Source organism: Temnothorax nylanderi, unplaced genomic scaffold (genome assembly GCF_030848795.1).
Source record: "Temnothorax nylanderi isolate EJ_2023f unplaced genomic scaffold, tnyl_v1.0 TNYL_tig0069_pilon, whole genome shotgun sequence".
NCBI classification, from domain to species: Eukaryota; Metazoa; Arthropoda; class Insecta; order Hymenoptera; family Formicidae; genus Temnothorax; species Temnothorax nylanderi.
In genome coordinates this window covers 797,281-819,719 of record NW_027249131.1, presented here as the reverse complement: position 1 = coordinate 819,719, position 22,439 = coordinate 797,281, and the positions used below count along the sequence as shown (strand labels likewise).

Sequence of the window (22,439 nt, the reverse complement as noted above, 5' to 3'; positions counted from 1 at the left end):
GAGACAAGCGCGGCGGCGGCGGCGACGCCTTCATTTTCCACGGCGGTTCTTTCCGCCGGCGGATCTTATCCCGCACGCCACACGACGGGATGTTGTCGTCGAGGATGAGACATGCTTCGTCACCGGAGCGCGCGCGAAAGGGGCCCCGCGAGAACGTGGCATGTGTTGCAGGGCCGCGCCGCGTTTACCGGGCAGTCCATTTTTTCGCGCCGGAGGGAGGCCGGGCAGGGCTCGCATTTCCCGCCGTTGGGAAGAATGGAAAATCAATAATCGCAATCGCCCTTACCGACTCTCGCGCGCGCGGGGCAACGGCGCGGCGCGGCGCGGCGCGGCTGGCGGCGGCCCACTCATCTTATGCTTGCTTCTTCCCCTCCCTCCCCCCTCCCATCCCGCCGGCCGGTCCACCCTGCTCCGGACCGCGGCGCTGCCGCGTCGTTCGCGAACGACGCGCTCTAGAAAGCTCGTCGCCTCGTCGCTCTACTCGCGCTCTCGTTCCCTCTCGCTCGCGCGCCGATCTACGCGTCTCTCTCGCTCCTGCGGCGGCGCGGCTGTCGTTACCTCCTCCACCGCAACGACTCCACACAGTCCACACCGTGTGGCGCGCAGCGCGCAGCGCTGCCAGTCCGCCGTACGCGCCCGCCATTGAGGACGACCGCCATTATAGATTCCGTTGTGAGTGACCGAGTCCTGTTGGCGATTTGCGACTTTGCGATTTCCCACGGAAAACTCCGTCGCGCGTTTTCGACCTTACGCCGCCTCCGGTCCCGTGCACTTGCCGCGAATTCGCGGAGGGCGAGACGGAGACAGAGCGAGGGAAAAGGTGGGAGAGGAGGGGAAAAAAGGGAGTCGAACAGATAGATCGCGGGCGGACGAGTGAGCGAGCGAGCGGCACCCACGGCCGGAAAGGGCGCACGATGAAAACGTACAGCAGGAAAAAGGGCGACAGCCCGAGCAACGTGATCATCCACGTGAACGAGCTGTGCCGGCTCTGCCTGGCGAAGGAGGAGGAGATGGTGCCGATCTACGACGACGAGACCGTGCCGATGCCGTTGCGGATACTCTCCTGCGTCAACATCGAGGTGGGTCGCGGGCAGCGAGGAAGTTTTACATGTTACGCGCGCGAACGCGATCGCTGGACGTTCCGTCCCGTCGGAACGACGCGTCGTCGTCGTCGTCGTCATGCGTCGCAATTCATCGCATATATTCGATTGGGCCAGCGGGCGATAATAATCGGCGGCCGGGAGCGGCTCATCGAAAAATAGGAATCTAGTTTATCTCTCTGCGCACCGCGCGCGCACGGCGTCCTCTCGCATTATCTCCCCCCCCCCCCCTCCTCCCTCCTCGCCGCGTCGTGTCTATTCGTGCACGTATACGTACACATACCACACGTACGCACGAGCGAGAGAGAGAGAAAGAGGATTAGAGGATGTGTATATATATATGCGCCAACGTCACACACCGATCCGCTCGGCGCGTATGTGTATGTGCATACGTACGCGCGCGCGCGCGAATGACACCGCACACGAGATAGGATACGTTGCGCGAGGCAACTACCGGCCTTACCGAGTTATCGACGAGCTATGGGCGATAGGTATAGCGGGGTGCCGGCCTTTTATGCGCGCCGCCTCATTACAGAGACCTAGAACCGCGCGCGCGGAAGCAGGCATTCCGCTTACCCTACGGATTTATAGAGATCTGTAATTTGTTGGCAGTATGTCGGACGTGTAGCGTCCTCGCCGTAGCGATGTAAGATGTAATCTTCCTTCGGGGGAAGCGCCGTCGCCGCCGTCTAGAGACGCGATATATTGTCCTCCTCGAGCGGCGACATCGTCTCTCGATGTCGACATAAACTGCGGAGGACGCCCGGGCTTCTTGACGTTAGAGATTTTTTAATATTTTAAAGACCTTCGTATCAGCCTTTACTGATATTGTACTAATGTCCATTTCCAAGAATGTAAATTAACACTTTAATCTCGGTTTAACTTACTTTTTATCTTTTTCTAGTAGTTTCTAAGAATTAAAAAATCTATGATGGAGCAGAAGTGGACATTACTACACTATTAGTATTTACTATACAAGAGATCAATAATTATTTATCAATAATTTATATTGATATAAATAATAAGGTACATATTTTGATGTTAAGCTCTATCTATTAATCTTTGGATGATATTCATGGGGTCTGTTTTCTATTGCTGAACTAGTGTACACTGTACTTAAAGTGAAATAGGTATATATGTTTGCAATTTGGCGAAAGTGAAAAGGAAAGTTCTAGTGCAGTCCAGTATAGCAATAAAAAACAGACCCCTATGTCAGATCTTATATTTAAGATCGTCTTAAGCCCATCTTTATGCTGTACAACTCATTTCATTGGCTATGGAGGATTTAAAGATGACCTTAAGACAACCTTATGTATAGGATCTGACTATGAATACCGATCTGTAATCATAATTGAAGATAATAACTTGGGCACCTATGATGTTTCAGGTTTACGAGCAGGATGGCCTGCCTAACATGATATGTCATCCCTGCAAATATCAGTTGGAGAAATCCTATCAGTTCAGAAAAAAATGCCAGGCCGCGGACGCCAAGCTCAGAAAGCATATGAAGTTGATACAGCAGCTGACCGGGCAAGACGAAGAAGGCGAGAACCAGGATAGCAATAGGGACGAGTCCAAAGAGTCCACAGGAAAATCCAAGCAGGTTAAGCAGCTGTTAGCCGATCTAGTTGCGACTAAAGGCGACAGTGGCCAGACCGATGGAGATCCCATCGAGGTGACAGAGGAGGAACTCGTCGGCGGCTACATCCTGGGTGTGTATTACCGAGGAGTTTGTTTCGCTGCATCACCGCTCTGGACCTTCCGCTCTAAATCTTCCAAGCTGGTTTCGTTACAATGACAATTTTTGTGGGAAGGGATTGTAAGGTCCTTGCCCAATTTTTTACTTTGGAGACTTGTATTTCAAATAGGTTTCTATTCCGCAAAGAATGACGCAATATCGTGATTTATTTATCAGTTAACTTGGGATTAAGTTCATGTTTCGCAGTTTCTGTTTTTATCAGAATGGAGTATTTTCTTACCCAAAATTCCTATTGTCATATATGCGGGGCGTCAAATCTGGGAATCGAACACGGATCTTTTGACAGGCGACTGTTACAGCATTGAGCTAGTCGACACCTCTAGACCGGAAAGACGATGAACATTGAGAAATGTCTACAAATATTTGGTTCATATACAGGGCGTATCTAAAGGTTGTTGCTAAAGTTAAGGGGTGTATAGAGGAGTTGGAATAGAGCAACTTTCGATCAGGAACCCATATTCTCCGAAGTAATCTTGAGTCAGTACAAGCCTGTGAATGTAAGGAACTACATTACAGACATACCTTACATTCACAGGTTTGTACTGACTCAAGATTACTTCGGAGAATATGGGTTCCTGATCGAAAGTTGCTCTATTCCGACTCCTCTATACGCGCCTTTTTGGCAACAACTTTTAGATGCACCCTGTATATGTATAGTCGTTTAATACGCAGGAATGAATTCCGAAAATCCGGAGATGGAGGAAAATGTCTCGGAAGATCCGGAGAACATCACATTAGTACCCGCCGAAGAACGAACGGCGAAGGCGCGATGCACGATAAGGACGACGCGCATCAAGCAGGAGCAGGAGTCCGATGACGAGGCGGAGGAAGTGCAGAGAGCGATCGCGAATGTCGATCACAAGAACGTTTACATGATGGAGGTCACCAGCAACAATTCCAATCAGCCCGACTCGTTGAAGTTACAGCCTTTGGGTGATACAATCGGTAAGGAATGTACGAGAATATGTTTTATCTGTAACAAAAAAAAAGGCAAAATACGATTAGAAATTACAAATGGCAAATGTGCATTGTAGTCGATGGTAATCCGGAAATGAAGGTGTTTAAATGTGACAAGTGTCCAAAAGCGTTCACCCGAAGAATAATGCTGAAGAGTCATCAGTCGGTGCATTCCACGCAGAGAGGATTCACATGTCAGGCGTGCGAAAAGTGGTTTCCGACCAGATCCGCGTTAGTGAGACACGAACGCACACATACTGGTTCGTATCGTTTTGTACTAATCTCATTCGATCGTAGAAAAAATCTAATTCTTTATGAATAGCCTTACCACTATTCTTAGTAGAAGTAGTCGCGTAGCGTACGTTTTAATAGCATTGAAAAATGCGTAATTATTGAGTTTATTATAGAAATATATAATCAATGTTGTCTCTGTCTATACTTACAGGCGAGAAACCGTTTGGTTGCAACATCTGCCATCGTGCTTTTGCGCAGAAGGAGATTTTATTCCGACACTTAATGACACATTCTGGCCAAAAACCGTTCCAATGCCAGCACTGCGAGAAGAGCTTCACGCAGCGAGAGGCACTTAAGGTGCACATGCGCCGGCACCAGAAATTAAATCCGAATGATATTCAGCTACATCATTGTCAGCTTTGTCCAAAAGCATTCTGTCACGCGTCAGGTCTCAGCAGGCACTTGGTTACGCATACTGGTAGAACGTACAAGTGCGTCGAGTGCGAGAAGACCTTTACGGATAAGAGCTCGCTACTGAGACACAGTCGTATCCATGCGCCCAAGAAAATCATAGCAAATTGAGCAAATGTCTTGCTCAGTTTGTTGTGATTTTCCTGAGTTTAGTGGATATGAACAGTTTCTTTGAACCGGCATCTATGTCGAAATTAAACCTGCAGTGAATATTGTCGATATTAAGACCTGGGCTCTCGCCGCGACCATGTTAGATCGTGACGTTAGAGGCGAGAAATGACACGCTGAGAATTCTTGTGTGCCATTTTCAAATAAAAAGATATTTGCATAAAATAATACTTCAAATTATTTCAGCATACTTCAAACATACTTCGAGGTTTACCCCTTTCCCGTGACAGTTAATAAACAGTCGTAAAATAAATGTAATAATGAATGTACGAAGTCGAGTCATGTAGGCTTAAGCGCAAGCGCATGATTAGGCTTCGTATTATATTTATTTTATGGCTTTTTATTAACTGTCAAGGGAAAGGAACCTCGAAGTATTTTTGAAGTGTGCTGAAATGATCTGAAGTATTATTTTATGCAAATATCTTTTTATTTGGAAACGCAAGAAATCTCAGCGTGTCATTTCTCGCCTCTGACGTCACGATCTAACATGGCCGCGGCGAGTACCTCTTAACGAAAAAAATCTATAGATTTTCAAAGAGTTTATATGGTTATTTCATTGAGATGGGCTTAGTTGTATAATCATTATACAGGGTGTTTCTTAAGTAAGTACAACAAATTGAAGGGGATATTTTAGGCTTATTTTAGGAAGAGAAACTCTTATAAATGTATGCCCTAAACTGCTTTGTTTCCAAAATACAGGGTGTCAAAGTTGTGAAAAAAATGTGAAAATTTCGAAAATCTGGAAAACGTTTAAAGGTATTTTATTTAAATTTAGTATGCGTGATATTAAGAACCATTTTCCAGTACCGATAAAACTAAATAATTTTTAGATCTATCAGGGGCATGCGTATGGGTAATTTTGTATTTTGAAAACGAAGCAGGGTAAATTTTTACAATTAGGGCCCCACTTCCGATGACCTTGAATTTGACAAATATTGTCAAGGACACCCTCCCCGAGTAACATGCAAATGATTTTAGTCGGGGGTCGCTTTTTATTAAAAAGTTATTAACAAATAAAGATTGAAAAATATAGCAGCTATTTTGAGTATTGGAATCTGTTCTATGTATTTTTGCCCCCCGAATCCAAAACTGTTGATAAAATTTGGGGGTCACTTGTATTTACTAAGATATTGTGGTAAATATTGACATAAAATCATTATTTTCAAAAGTTAATGACTTTGTGGGGTAGACCTTGCTTCACCTTGCACAGTAAACATAATTCTCGTGTTCTCACAAAAATCATGATGTGTGTGCCCTGCTTTAACGAAAATCACAACTTTTATAAAGCAGGGCATACACCCCCCAAATTTTATCAACAGTTTTGGATTCGGGGGGCAAAAATACAAAGAACAGATTCCAATACTCAAAATAGCTGCTATATTTTTCAAACTTTATTTGTTAATAACTTTTTAATAAAAAACGACCCCCGACTAAAATCACTTGCATGTTACTCGGGAGGGTGTCCTTGACAATATATGTCAAATTCAAGGTCATCGGAAGTGGGGCCCTAATTGTAAAAATTTACCCGAAGCAGTTTAAGGCACATGTTTATATGACCTTTTCTTCCTAAAATAAACCACGGAATATCCCCTTTAATTTTTTATACTTACTTAGAAAACACTCTGTATGTAATTAGTATATTTAACGTTAAGGAACATTAAACATACGTTTATTTTAGTCACCCTTGTATAAATATTAGCGAATCTTATAATTGGGGAAGTTAACCCAAATCATGTATTCGAATAAAATGTATATACGAAACGAAATTTGAAATACAAAATTGTAAGTAAAGAATACATTACAAATTTAGACTGATATAAAGTTTTGAAAATATAAGTTGCATTTAAATGTAATAAAACAGATACTACGTAATGCAACATGCAAAATGAAAACATGTATGAGCAAATATTCAATATCTCGTTCACTTGATTGCAACTTATACAAGAATGATTAAGATAAACCCAATAATTAATTTTAAGTCCCGAACATTTTTTTTATTCAATTGATAAGGTTTTTTTCTTTGCGTGATTAAATTATAGCATATAATTGTTTTTTTAATACTAAGTGCAATTTGAATCAGGCATGTGCAACGTATTAAAAATTTAAATTACGTCACATAGCTAAATATAGCATAACGGCAACAACATTGAATGCATTAGTATAATTTTAAATAATTTAGCTTTCTCTTTAAGGCAATGATCATATTCTTATATATAATTTTTATATTCGGAAGATCACATATGATTATGTATCACGTACCCCTTTGCGATGTAGAATTTATAACTATTCATAATTGATGTATATAGTTCTAAATATAAAGCTATATATTAATGGAATTATGTCATTCATGTGCACATAAATGCTATTTTATTATAACTATCATCCTTATAACCACCTAGTCTAAATCTTCTAAAAATCCATATTTTATGCTATATATAGCCATTCATATACTGAAGTCCTATTTAAACAGTGTGGGGGAGAATATTTTGAAACACGAAATTTACTCGATATATAAAAGGAGAGAAATATTGCAAAATCTTATGTACACGGGAATAAGTTGTACTGACGAGTGTATCATGTACGTTTTATTCAAATCTATTTTGCTGGATACGCGCACCTACGGTACTCCAACACTGTAAAAGTATTGCTATAATGTAACAAAATGCGCGGCAAGGCGGAATAATGTGGGCTATTAGATTACAGGGATTAGTTCTACATATACATCTCGTTACATCATCAAATACTGAAGAGTGATAAATGCAAGAGTGCAAATGCATATAAAAATTGCTTGCTACGTTCGCGAACTATTATAGCCAGTCGCAGCGTCTTGTGCGACAGAGCTCATGTCACATTTGTCGGGGAAATGTTCACAGAAATGCAATATTGGTCCGTTAAATGCAAATTATGCGTTGCGTAAAACGTTAGGAAGATTGAGGATTAAATACGCTTTTTGCTTATGTAATGATGCGGTAGTACACAAAACGACAGGGAATACTTTTATTAAAAAATCCGTTTTATTTTCTTTCTTTTTTTTTTTTACGATCCTGTGCACTATTACATATTGCCGATATGATTTACGTCGCAACAAGTCGCACACATCAATTCTGCCAGAAGATGACTAAAATCTTTTTACAACTGTTTCTCTATTTGTTTCTCCCATTAAAATCCGACTATGTCGGACAATTTGTACCAAAAAACAATGAAAAATTCTACAACAGTTGCGAGCTCCGTCACACGATCTGTGCTGGACCTCTACCGGAATTGGATTTTCAATGGTTTCGCTTCCTTTCATAACATCTGCTGCATCAATTGTTCTATTTAGTTAAAACAATAGCAAAGGGGGAAATGACCGTACACTTCATGGGGTGATTAAAACACGTTTTGCTTAGTTAAAAATATTCGCGCGTATACTATAAAACAATGAAGTCTAATTCCATAACGAAGCTGTTCAATTAGACTAATATGATTTTTAAATATTCTAAAATATTTAACAATGGTTGATCTATCGTCGATAAATGCATCCGATCCGGCATTGTATTGCAACTGCCTTTCGTGAAACTCATGAACATGACACGCGAACACGCGTTCATGACACACAAACGTCATTTCCTTCTTTGCTATACACATTCCAAGGACACATTGTCATTAATTTACACTTCTTTTCCCTCCTCAATGATTAATAATTCTAATGAAGGTACGTACACGAAAGATCGATCGGAAAGTCGATAGCGTCACTATTGAAATAAAACAGGCTTACGTAAATTATCGTGTATAATTCGTGCAGTCTGATTAAAAATTTGCTCATTTAGCTGATTAAGTCGGAGTATCGAACTTTCGTGTACGTGGGAGGGAGCTACTAAATACAGCTAAAAATCTATGAGACTGCAGTTACATTTCCCGAATCTGAAAACACGTATAGCGCCCGTTTATACATTTTCTTCAGATGAAAACTTAATCCACTACAAGTTTCTCTTCTTCTTACTGGTTTGTAAGTAGTCAGCGTGTATCAGCGAGGAAAAAATCGATTTGCTGTTGCCAGACTGAGTTAACTCACAATCAGTTCAAGAAAGAAATTCTTCAAGACCTGAACAAGGAAACTTACAATGGGCTCCATAATATAGGCTCGGTTCGCTTTTACTTGCATAATGCGCCCATTATATCTAGATGGTTATTGTGCCGTATTGTTAAGAGATACCATCACACGAAAAACCGAAAGAGTGAAAGGAAGAAATGACTGTTCATACCCGGTGTGTCGGATTATGAACGAGATTTGTACTATGCCTGTCGTCACATATATAATGCGGTATTCCATGGCAAAAAGAACTAGAAAGAGAACTGCCTATACCTAGTCCTCTCTATTGCTAAGCATTGGCGTAAGAAATCGGTGGCTTCGGTGACGGTAGCGACACGGGAATTGAAGTATCGCGGACGAAATTGTTTTTTCTTCTTATTTGAAATAACACGATTACTTCTCTGAGAGGAAGATAGAAAGGGAGATAGAGTTAGAGAAAGAGAAACAGAGATGTTCTATCAAATATCTAAGACCGAGAAACGCCGAGACCAATTTAAAATCCATCCTCTCATCAATCGAGAATCAGCTTTTTTGGTTGCTCCCATGTGAAACCGTCTCGTCCAAAGTGACCGTATGTGCTGGTTTGTTGATAAATAGGGTTGCGAAGGTTTAGCTCCCTACAAAAAAGATAATTACACTCTTAATTTATTTATCTTCTTGTACATTTGATGTATTATATCACATTATTCAATAAATTATATCACACACATCATATAGTCGTTGCAATATATCATAAGTAAAACAATATTTATCATAACAGTTTGCGTAACACAAGTTATATTAAAGTTACGAGAAAAATGTTAAAATTATTTAAGTATACGTACTTGACGATCTTTCCGGGTCGCAAATCGAAGTTCTTGTTCACTATGCCTAGGAGCTCGTTTTGAGAACGCGTGGATGTTCCATAATCGAAAACTGTGATAGACAATGGTTCCGCCACTCCAATGGCATAGGAGACCTAATATAAGTAATCGTAAATTTTTTCATAATACAAAGATATACAATTTTCTTAAATTTTATTACAAAATAGTTGTGGAAATTTCTTCTTTTATTTGAACAAGAATAAAGCTTGACGTTTGTGAGTTTTACCTGTACAAGACAGCGTCTGCAAAGGCCAGCCTTTACCAAAGACTTGGCAACCCATCTCGCAGCGTATGCAGCTGATCTGTCCACCTTCGTAAAATCTTTACCGGAAAATGCACCACCACCATGCGCTCCCCAACCACCGTACGTGTCTACGATGATCTTCCGTCCGGTAAGACCAGCGTCACTCTAAAATTTTAAATAAGAATGTATCAGAGTAACTTGCAAAATATGTTGCACATTTTTATTCAAGATCGATTAACATCTGCATTGATTACATTATATAATACTTGGGGACTTTAATAATACCTGTGGACCACCGATAATGAAAAGCCCGCAAGGATTCACATGGAAGATTGTTCTCTCGTCTAAATATCTCGCGGGTATTACTTCTTTGATGACTTTCTCCATGACTGCCTTCCGGAGTTCGTCTAGACCGATTTTTTCGCTATGTTGCAGCGATACCACAACAGTATGGACTCTTATAGGTACGCAGGCTCCATGGTCCATGATATATTCGCAGGTTACCTGTCGTATACATAATTACATACGTCTTATATAAATTATACATTAATTTTTTAAGTTATTAAAATATTGTAAAAAAATTATATTTAATGGATTATTCTCAGCTAGGTTTTTATCATCATAGCATTCAAGAGTAGCAAATACATAAAATACATCATTGAATAATCATCTCACTGTCCATGAACTTTTTTTTCTTATTGTCTAGGTCTCTGAGCGTGAAAAGTATCGGGAATGATTAGATTAGAAATTTTTCGACTTCCAGGCGCATCTTCCGACAAATTTTTTAAATTCCATATTAATACTGACACTCTTCCGCTTGTTTTATCTTATCAAATTTATCGAACTTTGCTCTTTGTAAATTAAGATAAATAAGAAGTATATACAAACATATGAAAATCAAACCTGTGTTTTTGAATCTGGACGAGCCCACCATAGTTCGCCGCTTCGTCTTAGCTCGGCGATTTTCTGATTCAATTTATGTGCCAGCACGACCGTCAATGGCATACATTCGTCGGTTTCATCGGTCGCGTACCCGAACATTAGACCCTGATGAAAGAAATTGAGTTATTCCAGCTAAAATTTATAAGATATAAGCTTCAAGCATCGAACAGACTTTGTACATATAATTTCAAATATGTAGAGAAATTATTTGAAATTACGTGCCGTCAGAATATAAAAGTAAACATTGTATTTTTATGCGTAAAAGAAAAGAAAGCTTAATTAAAAATAGAAAAGCTTTTGTAAAGCGTAAATTATTACACAAGTATGTGGTATTATACAGTGTGTCCCATTTTAAAGTTTACAATGTTATATCTCGCGAACCGATGATTTTATTTAAAAATGTTTCAGACGAAAGTTGCATGGTTTGGAGAGGGACACATGATCCAGATGTGAGTCATGTCGTAGATGTCATCGTTTTCAAGAAATTTTGAAGGTGACTAATTTCTTAAATGGAACTTGATTTTTTCCTTGAGATAAAAGTTGTAGATCTCGTCGAGACGTTTTCGAAACACTGTAATAAAGCTTTTTTTTGTTAAGAATTTCCTAAAATATTTTAAATTTTGACTCAATATTTTTAATGTAAAATATGAAATATCTCATAAAGTATTCATGTTTTGATGACTTTACTTTCATACTTTTATACATAGAATAATGAAAGGAATCGAATAATAATAATATTATTATTTATAATAATAATAATAATATTATTGTTATTATTACTCAAGGAAAAAATCAAGTTCCATTTAAGAAATTTCTTGAAAACGATGGCATCTACGACAGGACTCACATCTGGATCATGTGTCTTCCTCCAAACCATGCAACTTTTGTCTGAAACATTTTTTCAGTAAAATCATCGGTTCGCGAGATACAGCACTGTAAACTTTAAAATGGGATACTCTGTATATATCTATGAGAAATATGAAGCAACATCTAATAAAAGGTGCCATACAGAACAGAACAGAAGTGATATAAATATGACAAAAGGGATATACTCATTAACAATTTAGTTAACATTAATAAACAACTTAATTTACAAGTTATTTACATTTCACACACCATTAATTACATAACCAACTAACTAGTTTACATAACGACTACTTAACGAATTAGTTTAAGAGTCTGGTCAGTGGCCAATCTCCTTTGGTTACAATTACTTAACAATAAATTCTTAACTACAGGTTAACGTTATACTAAGATCATGTTAACCTACTAAAGACGTTATTAATCTACAATAATATAAAACATGCAAGTGCTTCCAAATCTATGGAACCTACAATAACGTAAAACATGCAAGTGTTTCTATATCTATCTACATGAAATTTCTTGCACTAATTGTATATATCCTACACGCTCATTCACTTCTTATATATCATATCCCGCTAAACAATCAACGACAGAATAACATTTGTAGCAATGCATTCAAACTACCGTGATAATGTAACAAATATGTGAAGAACACTCAATATGTCATATACCACTTCCACCTCTATAGTGAAGAAATAAAAATAGGCCAGTGGGGTTACAAGAAGAAATGAAGAAGTGAAATGTTACTTATACAACTACTGTAACTTGTACTTAGTAGCGCAGGAGGCAAACGGTCAAAGAGAAGAAAACAGGAGATAAAAAGAAGAGGAAATTCAACGATGGCAATGCTAATTGACCTGATCTCCTGCTCCCACTTCCTCGTCGCTACGGTTTTCGTGAACGCCTGCCGCGATATTTGGTGACTGAGCGTCGAGCGCCAACAGAACATTGCACAGCTTGTAGTCAAAACCTGTAGAAATCATCGTAGTGAGACAAAGATATTCGCTGCTGTTTTACGCGTCGACGTTGTCCTTGCACGAAATTCCGCCATTTTGGTGCGTTGGGTTTTTAACAGACCACGTTGATCCCAATAATCCTGGAGTGACTAAAACTAATACAATGGCTGCATGTACGAGTTCGGGCACGGAAACTTCACGAAATATCGGAGATAATACTGAATCAAATTCTTTTGAAACTATCTAGTGCGTATTATATTTTTTTATAATTTTATAATTTGTTTATAATTAGACAACGAATTTATTATAACGAGTGAATTTTACGCATATGAGTGTATCCGAACATAGTACATACAGCCTCACATTCTATAAACATGATAACTAATATCGGCACTTTGTTGGAATCGCATTCCAGTGCTTTGTAAACCATCTCTCCGAGACATCTCTGCCAAATTAGAAATTTCTCCTGCACGATTGACGTAACATTGCGAGGAATTTTTCAAGAGATATTTTGCGGTATTATCTTACAACGATAATGCTTAGATAACTCGCGCAGGTGCTTGCATTCTCACCTGCGCACACGCACGCACGCAGGCACACGTAAGATGTAACACACGCTTGTGACACACAGAATAGCAAAACACAGATTTGAGAACGTCTGAAGTTTAAAGGAGGTCAGAGGGAAGAGGATAGTAAGAAGCAAGAACATGGGGTAGATCGTTGACATTTAATTATTTTTGGCTGTTCTGTGGCACGGGCTGAGAATGGGTTATGTACCTGGTCACCTGCACCCACGTCCATCTCTTGCCTGTCCGTATGGACACCATCCGCGATATTTGGGGATTGTTGTTCGATCGCCACCAAAAGGTTCAACGTACGCCAATCGAATCCTGCCACGATATGCTTACGTTACACAGTCTTTATTCATTCTTTTTGCATGATCTTTTTTTTGTCCGAAAGGTAATGAGCAGGATACTGATTATCCGAGCGATCGAGGCATGGAGGATCCAAGTCAAACATCTCAATGTGTGTGTACAAAGAAGAATCCTTATACTCATCTTAGTATTACCATTAATGTTCGATATAAGAAAACAGAAATCACAATGTTTGGTGCTTGAATCTTTTGCGCCATGATTCGATCGTGTTGTCGTGACAATTCGATGAAGGACAATTGTATGAGGCGAATTTTACGAGGACGAGGGAGCTGGCTATCTATTCAGCCACAGAGCATGCATGTGTTACATGAGTAATGATTAAAGTCTCTTTATCGCGAGTGTAAGGATTTTAATTTTTCTCGCGCAAACATAGAATTAACATCCAACAAAGTGTCAGACAATCGGAGAAAGTGACAGACGTGCATCATTGAGACTAAGGGCAGATATAACGCGCGTATCGCGTCGGCCTGTTGCTGTACCTTTTGAAGAATCGTCGTAGCCGATGTGTTGCACTGTATCCCGAACGATCTTCTGATAATCCACCACAGCCTTTGATGTAATCTCCCCGCACAGAAGTATCATCCCAGTTTTCGTTACGGTTTCTATTGAAAATAGAAAAACTCGATTAAGTATAGTGTAACATCTACATAATGAAATTACATATAGAATATATTTAAATGCGATTATATTGAAGGAATGTTATATAAAGTAAATGTTAAGGCAGCTATATATATATATATACTTGGGAAAACATTTTTTTTTCTTTCAAAGATTGCTCGTTTCAATAATATATTGCAAATGCAATAGATGCAGGAGTCAAAAGTTCCGGCCTAGAACTAGTTCAGGGCCGAACAAACTAATGTATAAATAGAATACATATTCATACATGATACGTGTTTAAATGCCTGTAGAAATCAGCACTGTCTTGGCGAAACTTACCGCATGCTACTTTAGCGTCGGGGTCTTGTGTCAGGTGTGCATCTAAAATGGCGTCACTTATTTGATCACACATTTTGTCTGAAAAATAACATAAGACATATAAATATATAATACTAATCAAAGTGAATTATTAATCAAAACCATTAGAGGATTTCTAATATCTATAAACATGATTAAAATATAATTAAAACCTTGTAAAGAAAGTAAATATAAATGTAATAAACAAAAAATGAGAGAGAATAAAAGACCCCGCCATATCCTTATGGAAATTGGGTTTCGGTGACATTAGCTGAAACTTTGGAAATAAATAGTTTATGTAATGCTGATCAAAAGTCACAATGGGCAAAATTCACAATAATCTACCGTTTAGATGCTATCAGCGTTCATAAGTCAAAATAAGGTGTTATTTCAGTACTATTGTGGTACAATGGATTTCGGTGTAATTGGCTGAAACTGTAGAAATAGATAGTTTATATGATGCTGATTGTGAAAGTTATAATGGGCAAGATTCACAATAATCGTCATAATCGATCGTTTAAGCGCTATCAGCGTTCAAAAGTCAAAATAAGGCATTATGTCAGTACTATTGTGGGACAGTGGATTGCAATGTATTATTCTACAGAATCACACAACTTATTCTTCTTGTCAATACAAAAATATGTATTTATGTGGAAAAAAATGTATATGCATGTATGTGAATTATGTTATAAGATTATAATTCATATATGTATATACACATACATGTATACATATTTTCTTCACATAAATACATATTTTTGTATTAACAAAAAGAATAAGTTGTATGATTCTGCAGAATAATACATTGCAGTCCACTGTCTCACAATAGTGTTGACATGCATAACGCCTTATTTTGACTTTTGATCGCTGATAGCATCTAAACGGTTGATTATTATGAATCTTGCCCATTGTGACTTTTGATCAGCATCACATAAACAATTTATTTCCAAAGTTTCAGCTAATTTCACCGAAACCCAATTTCCATAAGGATATGGTGGGGTCCTTTATTATTATATAAAGGAATAATAGCATAATAATTAATTTTTATTCTGTCTGTATTATAATATAATTTAAGAAAAGCAGCGAATCGCTAATCCAAGATTAGTTCGCCTAAATTGCTCACGTAACTCGTTTCTTTCTTTATCTTTGATATAATTAGAGCCGAGATGTAGAGAGGAAAAACAAGTCATTAACCGCAGAGATAATTAGCAACGTACGAGCCGATTGCGAAAAATTAATTTTACTATTCGTTATTTTTGAAACAGTTAAAGTTAAAAGACAAGAATTACCGCATCAAGATGTGTAAAAATTAGCTACATACAAAATCGAACGTTTAAATAAATTCGGAAATAGTATTGCGATTTTTTTAGAATGTTGGTGAAATTTCACGACAGCCATCTTGGATTGGGTATCAGAAATAAAGAAATTTACACGAACAATTGTTATATATATAAATCTTCATAGGCATTTTCTTTTTAAATAAAACTATTTGAGAAGAGAGTTGCATGAAGCACAGACATATGGAGCACCGCAAAACTGTTATCAGCTTCATAGGCCGGATATTCATAGTAGGATCTTATATTTAAGACCATCTTGAGTACAATCTTAAGATGTTATGAACCAATCACAGAGCCGTATTAGCATCTTAAGACATTACTTAAGACATTACTTTAAGACGGTCTTGAAATAAGATCCGACTATGAAATACCGGTCATAGAATTATTATGTTCTTAAATGTTAATTTGTTTATGTATTACGAGATTACTTTATCAAGTCAAAGCTATTTCGAGCTATGATCTTTTTACGATTAGTTGCAAAAGTCCCTTGCGCGATTTCCCCATTCCTGACATCATATCCTGTAAGATGACTAATACAGATAACGTTGAATCGTTGATATAATCGTGAATTATAAGGCTTACGGTTTAATAATGAATCATTGGAAAAGCATTAAAAAAAATGTGATAGAGAAAGAAGAAAAAAGACGCTGATTTCTGGCTCAGTAATGAATAATAATAATAATAATAATAATAATAATAATAATAATAATAAACGTTTGTCAGTCACAAACCCTCTGTGATCAATGGCGGTCGTTTAGAGAGCGTTTCGGTTGGAAGTAGAGAAAAAAGGGGTAAGAAGAAGAAAGCATTGTGTCTCAAAAGGAACAGATGGTCGTGAAACGAGAGCACTAAAGCAGCACTTCATATGTCGCGCTTTCGAGACATGAAACAATTTTTTTATTATATATAATATATATAATAAAGATACTTTATGTGTGTGTGTGTGTGTGCATATAAATTATAAATATTTTAATTTTATATAACTTAATATGATCTTCGCGCATTCCATAAATTTCGGATACACCTATCAAATGCCGCATTTGGCGATTGTTATCATTGAGATTAGGACATTATCAGTGTATCTAGAGAGTATTAGATAAAATAGATATTTGACGAATATTCAGATTTACGCGTCTAGTCTAAAATAGTGTATCTGCGTTTGTAAATAAAGAATAATATGTTTGCGATTAATAATTTCAATAGCTATGAGAAATTAAAATAATTGGTTAATTCCTGTGCACCGGTCCTACTTTTGTTACTAACATACATTACGGCAGCTTTGTTAGTGCCCTACTTTTTACATCTTTTCCATATTCATGTTCTTTGTAATTATTCGACTTATCATAAACAAATGTATGTAATGACATGAAATTATTATTATTCACTACGACCAAACGTCGCAATTTCAAGCGTCGGTCTCTCACTGACTCTAAGGCCAGTTCTGGAAGATTCCAACAGGTATAGGACAAAAGGAAGCACAAAGCGAGAAGGGGGGTCCCCGAAGCCTGTTCGTGTTATTCAATCATAGCTTCATGTTTCTCTTTCTCTCTTCCCAAGAAGTCTGCGATGCCTACAACAATCAAGTTATATCTTATTTCTACTCCAGAAGCAGACAATCGGCACGATAACGATTTAACGGTTCAAGTCAATCGATTCCGAGAAGAAACATCAACAAACATTTGAGCGGCGTCGACGAGCGACCAGCCGCGCCACCTAGGTCGCGAACAGAATCATCTAGAAGCTCTTGAAAATGGCGAACTTCCTTTCGCGCATGACAAACGATCGCTTGATGCACGCAGACTGGATTCGTAGAAATACCAGTGGATTCGTGACAATGAAGCTCATAATAACGAAGCAATAAGGAAGTAATAACGAAGAGAATTCGTAGAACGACCGCATTCCATCTTCCCGGCCGGTCTTGCCTTAGCAATTAGCTGTTCCCTTTTCTCTCACAGCCCTATCACTTCTATCTATAACACAGAGAACGGTTGATCTCGATTAGCCTGCGTTAATGCTAATGCATGCTAACGTAATGCATTTTTACATATGAAATATACGTAACTCAACTTGACTTGTATCGATTCAGCAGCATCTGCGCTTCGGTGAACGTTCAAGAAAAGAATCTAGAATGGGAGAATTTTTCGGGTTTCATCAAGCTCGTTCCAGAAAGAGGCTTTTACCAGGTAGCAGAGACCTTGTATCTGTTCCTTGTGTCTCCGTTGCATTTTCTGCACTCGAGAGGAAACGAGTAATCAGACGCAACAGAGAGAAAACGGGATAAAAGGGACGGAAGGTTCAACTGCAAAGAGCCAAGCTTCTAACGAAACTATAGTCCTGTGTCCTGTTTCCAATCGGTTAGGCGTCTTTCGTATCTATATGTATCTCGAATTTTTCGGTACATATTTGGGGTACGTATCTCGGAGCAACGGTCTCCCCTATCTAAAATGAGATGCGGAAAGGCGCCGCCAAGGCACGGCACAGCACGGCACGGGTCCATTCAGGCGGAGGCCAATTTCGGACACGACGCAACCGGCGTCCACCGAGCCGAGCGCGGTTCGCGCGCGCCGATCGCAGCGCGATCGGCGCCGCGAGCACATGGCGGTGGCGCGCCAGCCAGCGGCAATGTGCCATGCCCGGCCAGGTCACGCTGCGTCGGCGAGAAAATATGCAGAAACGCAGAGATCCCTTTGCGACCCGTTCGCTCGGGAATCGAGCAAACGCCTTTTTTTAGAGCACAATCCCGGCCGGGAAGGGAACGATCGGCGGAGTGTCACGGGAAGGCGGGAGACGAAAGACGTGTATGGGGACGTGTATGCGTCAATCGAGATGAGATCTCGATCGGGGGAGAAGATGAAAGGGTAGGTAGGTAGGAAAAAGCGCGCCCGGGATCACGGAGACGACTCTCCTCCATGATGGTGGTAGTGGCGGCGGCGGCAGTGGTGGTGTGGTGGTGGTGGTGGTGGGAAAGCCGCAAGAGGTACAGGGGGACGTAGAGCGAGAAACAGAGAAAGAGACAGATAGAGAGAGAGAGAGAAAGATGAAAGCTTTTCCGACCGATAATGCAGGGTCGCCCGATAAGGCCCGGCGAGGGGGTTGGTCGTCTCACGGGTGGTGGGAGGGGAGGAAAGACTGCTTTTCTCACCTGGGTGTCCCTCGCCGACCGATTCCGAGGTGAAGAGGAACGAGGTGTCCTGCTGCAGCTCGGGCGGCGCGTGGCCGTTCGCGTAGCCGTTCATATGGTGCGCGGTCTCCGGCATCTTCCTGCGTTTCGGGGTCGTCGCCGCCGTTGTCGCCGTGTCGTCTCTCGTAACGGGTGTAGTTGTCGTCAGTCGTCACTCAGAATCGTTGGGGGGGCAGGTGCGGGGGAGTCGATCGGTCACCGCCGCGCCGTCGAGCACCGCTGTCGTGTACGGCCGCGAGCGAACTCGTCTCCTCCACTGACTCCACGTGCCTCTGCCTCCTCCTCCTCGACGCCGTCGTTGTCGCCGTCCTCGTCGTTTCCACTCCGCCGCGCCTCGCTCCGAGTTCCACCGAGCCCGCTTAAAGATCGGTGGGGTGCAATCGAGCCGCGTCTCTCTTCACCAGGGCTGTACCCCGCGTGGCTCTTCTTCGAGAGGATAGACGCGACCGAGCGAGCGAGCACGGCGTGCGCGAGAGGGAGAGCGGGTCGAGTGTCGGGTGTCGGGACTGTCGGGAAGTGAGCGCGCGAGCTCCACACAGGCACACGGCACACCGCGTAATGATCGGGGAGTTATCGGGACGAATGGGACGAGACGAGAGACGACTCAGACGACGCGCCGCGGCGCGTAGCGGGAAGTGAAAGAGACTCCCCGCCGCCTGTCGTCCTCTATTTATAACCTCGGTCCCGCCTGCCCGCGCGGCCGACAGGCACCGCGGTCACGTGACGCGCTCGGGCGCACGGCGCGGAATTCGAGTCGGGATCGGAGATCGGACGGACGACGCGACGTCTCGAGCGCGTGTCTCTCTCGCCGCGTCGCGCCGCGCCGCGCCGGTTTTGCCGCTTCGCTTCTCCGGTCGCCCTCCTCGACTCCACGTGCTTCTCCTGCGAAAAAACGAAACGCAAGTTAGAGGTCAGAGTCTCTCCGAGGACGCTTGCTGGGGATTATTCTATCGCGAAACTGGATAATCGCGTTGGCGATTATTCCTCTTGGGAGAGAAGTAATTTCTGAAAACGTTTAGTTAAATGGTTTGTTTTCTGAAAGAGATGCAACGTTTTGACGAGTTTTAGAGAACAGATATACACTGACACTGATGCTACGTCATTTTACAATTAGTAAGATGAATTTGTATAACTTCATTGCAATTTTATTTTCTATATATATATATATATATTAAATTATACGTATACTCTGATAAAAAATTTTCTCATATTTTCTCTGAGACTTATGAAAAATTCTCAAAAAATATATAAAATTTCTCAGATACTCAGAAATAATTAGATGAGGATTTTCTGAATATTTCAGTATCCGTATGTATTATACATATACAGTATCCAAATGAAAAAAATTTTCTTATATTTTCTTAAAATTTTTGTAAGAATTGAAACTTAAGAGAAATTCTGAAAAAATATATAAAATTTCTCAGATACTTTCTCAGATACTCAGAAATAATTAGATGAAGATTTTTGGAATACTTCGATCAGTATCCGTGTGTATGACAATTTCTGATAAATTACGCAGATTTTTTCATATTTATTCAGATTTTTACAAAGATGTGTTGGCGGGAAAAATTTGAAATATTAGCATTTGCTATTTTATTTGAGTTTTTCTGAAAAACGTTCCAATTCTTATAAAAAAATTCTGATAAGTTCTGAGCATTTAGAGGAAGTCTGAAAATTTTTATAGAAATTCTGATTAATATGAAAAATTCTGACACCATTTTTCCACCAGGGTATATATATATATATATACACACCGGCAAAAATTTGAACTCACCGGAAATAAATGCAAAAAGTCAAGATTAATTGTTAAAATAAATGATTATGACATTATTTCTTAGATTTCTCAGACAAAAACGATACTGTATATTACGTAATTTATTTAGTTACCCAAAATGCATTTATTTTTTTTACAACAAGCACAGATATTTATTCATATCTATATTCACATAGGAAATAGGAATGTAATTATAATTATAAATTATAATAAAAATTACACCATTAAAAAACTGTCATTAAAAATAAAAAAATTGAAATTTTCGTTTAACTCATTATAGGTAATATCTTGTTAAACAAAATAATTTTTATTCGAAAGATTTATTTATAATTCTATTATTTAAAAAAATAACTGACAATGAGTGTATACACTTAAACACCCTGTATATCAAATATTTTCTATATTGCCAAGTATTTCAACAGTAAATATGAATATTTAATCATATTAATGCGCTGGCAAGTACTTCAGATACTAATATATCCGTTTATATTATGTTCGTATACATGAAATACTGTAAATAAAAGTATAAAATTGTATAATATGGTCAATTTCTATTTCCTTGATTGAAAATTCGCCGAATTTCCTGTCTTTAATTTTCTAAATTATTACACATAACAAGAATATGAGAATTGCATTGATAAACGCTATTTTTATATAATTAATATTTATTAATCGCGTAGTTATTTGTATCAAAAGATCTACCCAGCATTTTATAACGAACACTTTGAAACAATTATATTATTCTGTCAATCTCGCGTACATCAATAATTTCTCGAAACTGTCACGCGAGTAAATTAATTTTTCTATATATATTATATTGTATCATTATCTAATATATTTATTAATTATTTCAATTATCATCTAAAAATTATTAGCATTATGTTTATTATTGCAACTCTCTTTGATGAAATAAAATCAGTTTTGCTTTTAAATAACGATAGTCCAACTGTCGAATGTTAGAAGTTAGAAATTTGAATTCTTAAATCCGAGAACATAGATATCTAATAGATAGCCCGAAGGTGATGACACTATGAGAAGTTTACAATTTGTTTTAATACATTCAACGTTCCTCCTGGTTTATCAACATGACACTATGATCTCGACGAATAATCACTTAGGATTCGCTTCGTCATACTTTACATTTGGACCTTTTCATATTGCATCATGTGCCGCGGGAGTGATCTGCGAAAGTTGCAGGATAAAAATAAACTGTCCGTATCTCCAACCCCCTCGCGGTTTAACTCTAAACAATAAGTAGAATTTTCCGGATTTTTGCTCTCAATGTGCGCGCAATTGCGGGAACGTACATAGAAACCGACAAGTGGAGCTTGGATGCTTACCGATAACACCGGTCAAGTGCTTATCAGCACGTGATTCCAAGTCGCGTTATCTTTGGAGTGCTTGAGAGCTTCCAAAAGGGCGGAATTCCGTGTTGCCTTGTTGTAGAGCGTTGTCGCGTTTTCCTGACACAGCCGGAAATGTAATTTGCGCAAGACACAAGATGAAGCCGCGGTTGCGAAATTTGAGCACAAGACTCAGAGAGACCAACGTTATCGTCACTCGACTCAGAATTGCACTATACGAGAGTGTGCAAGCCGGCTAGACTTTTATATATCGCTCTCGGA

At 39.5% G+C, this 22,439-nt stretch overlaps 2 protein-coding genes across 5 annotated transcripts; one reads left to right on the top strand and one right to left on the bottom strand.

Moving 5' to 3' along the window:
- The first annotated feature begins 609 nt into the window (after positions 1-609).
- On the top strand, positions 610-7,025 carry LOC139773815 (uncharacterized). 3 transcript variants are annotated; one of them, XM_071708554.1, is made up of 5 exons: positions 610-1,079; positions 2,488-2,812; positions 3,532-3,813; positions 3,894-4,076; positions 4,262-7,025. In XM_071708554.1, the coding sequence occupies exons 1-5, from the start codon at positions 915-917 to the stop codon at positions 4,630-4,632; spliced, it is 1,326 nt and encodes a 441-aa protein (XP_071564655.1). In that variant the 5' UTR covers positions 610-914; the 3' UTR covers positions 4,633-7,025. The 3 variants fall into 3 exon arrangements, with proteins under 3 accessions (XP_071564655.1, XP_071564656.1, XP_071564657.1); XM_071708555.1 differs by having other exon boundaries at positions 611-1,079; positions 3,532-3,804; XM_071708556.1 differs by lacking the exon at positions 610-1,079 and adding an exon at positions 1,762-1,877.
- A 656-nt stretch (positions 7,026-7,681) lies between these two features.
- On the bottom strand, positions 7,682-22,321 carry Sam-s (S-adenosylmethionine Synthetase). Of its 2 annotated transcripts, none has more exons than XM_071708558.1 (10): positions 22,155-22,321; positions 19,002-19,922; positions 14,505-14,582; positions 14,045-14,167; positions 12,532-12,644; positions 10,772-10,915; positions 10,154-10,372; positions 9,851-10,033; positions 9,586-9,719; positions 7,682-9,378 (listed from the first exon to the last, which is right to left on the bottom strand). In XM_071708558.1, exons 2-10 carry the CDS (start codon positions 19,114-19,116, stop codon positions 9,273-9,275), a joined length of 1,215 nt encoding a protein of 404 aa, XP_071564659.1. In that variant the 5' UTR covers positions 19,117-19,922; positions 22,155-22,321; the 3' UTR covers positions 7,682-9,272. The 2 variants fall into 2 exon arrangements, with proteins under 2 accessions (XP_071564659.1, XP_071564658.1); XM_071708557.1 differs by lacking the exon at positions 12,532-12,644 and adding an exon at positions 13,408-13,520 and having other exon boundaries at positions 22,155-22,315.
- Positions 22,322-22,439: the final 118 nt, after the last annotated feature.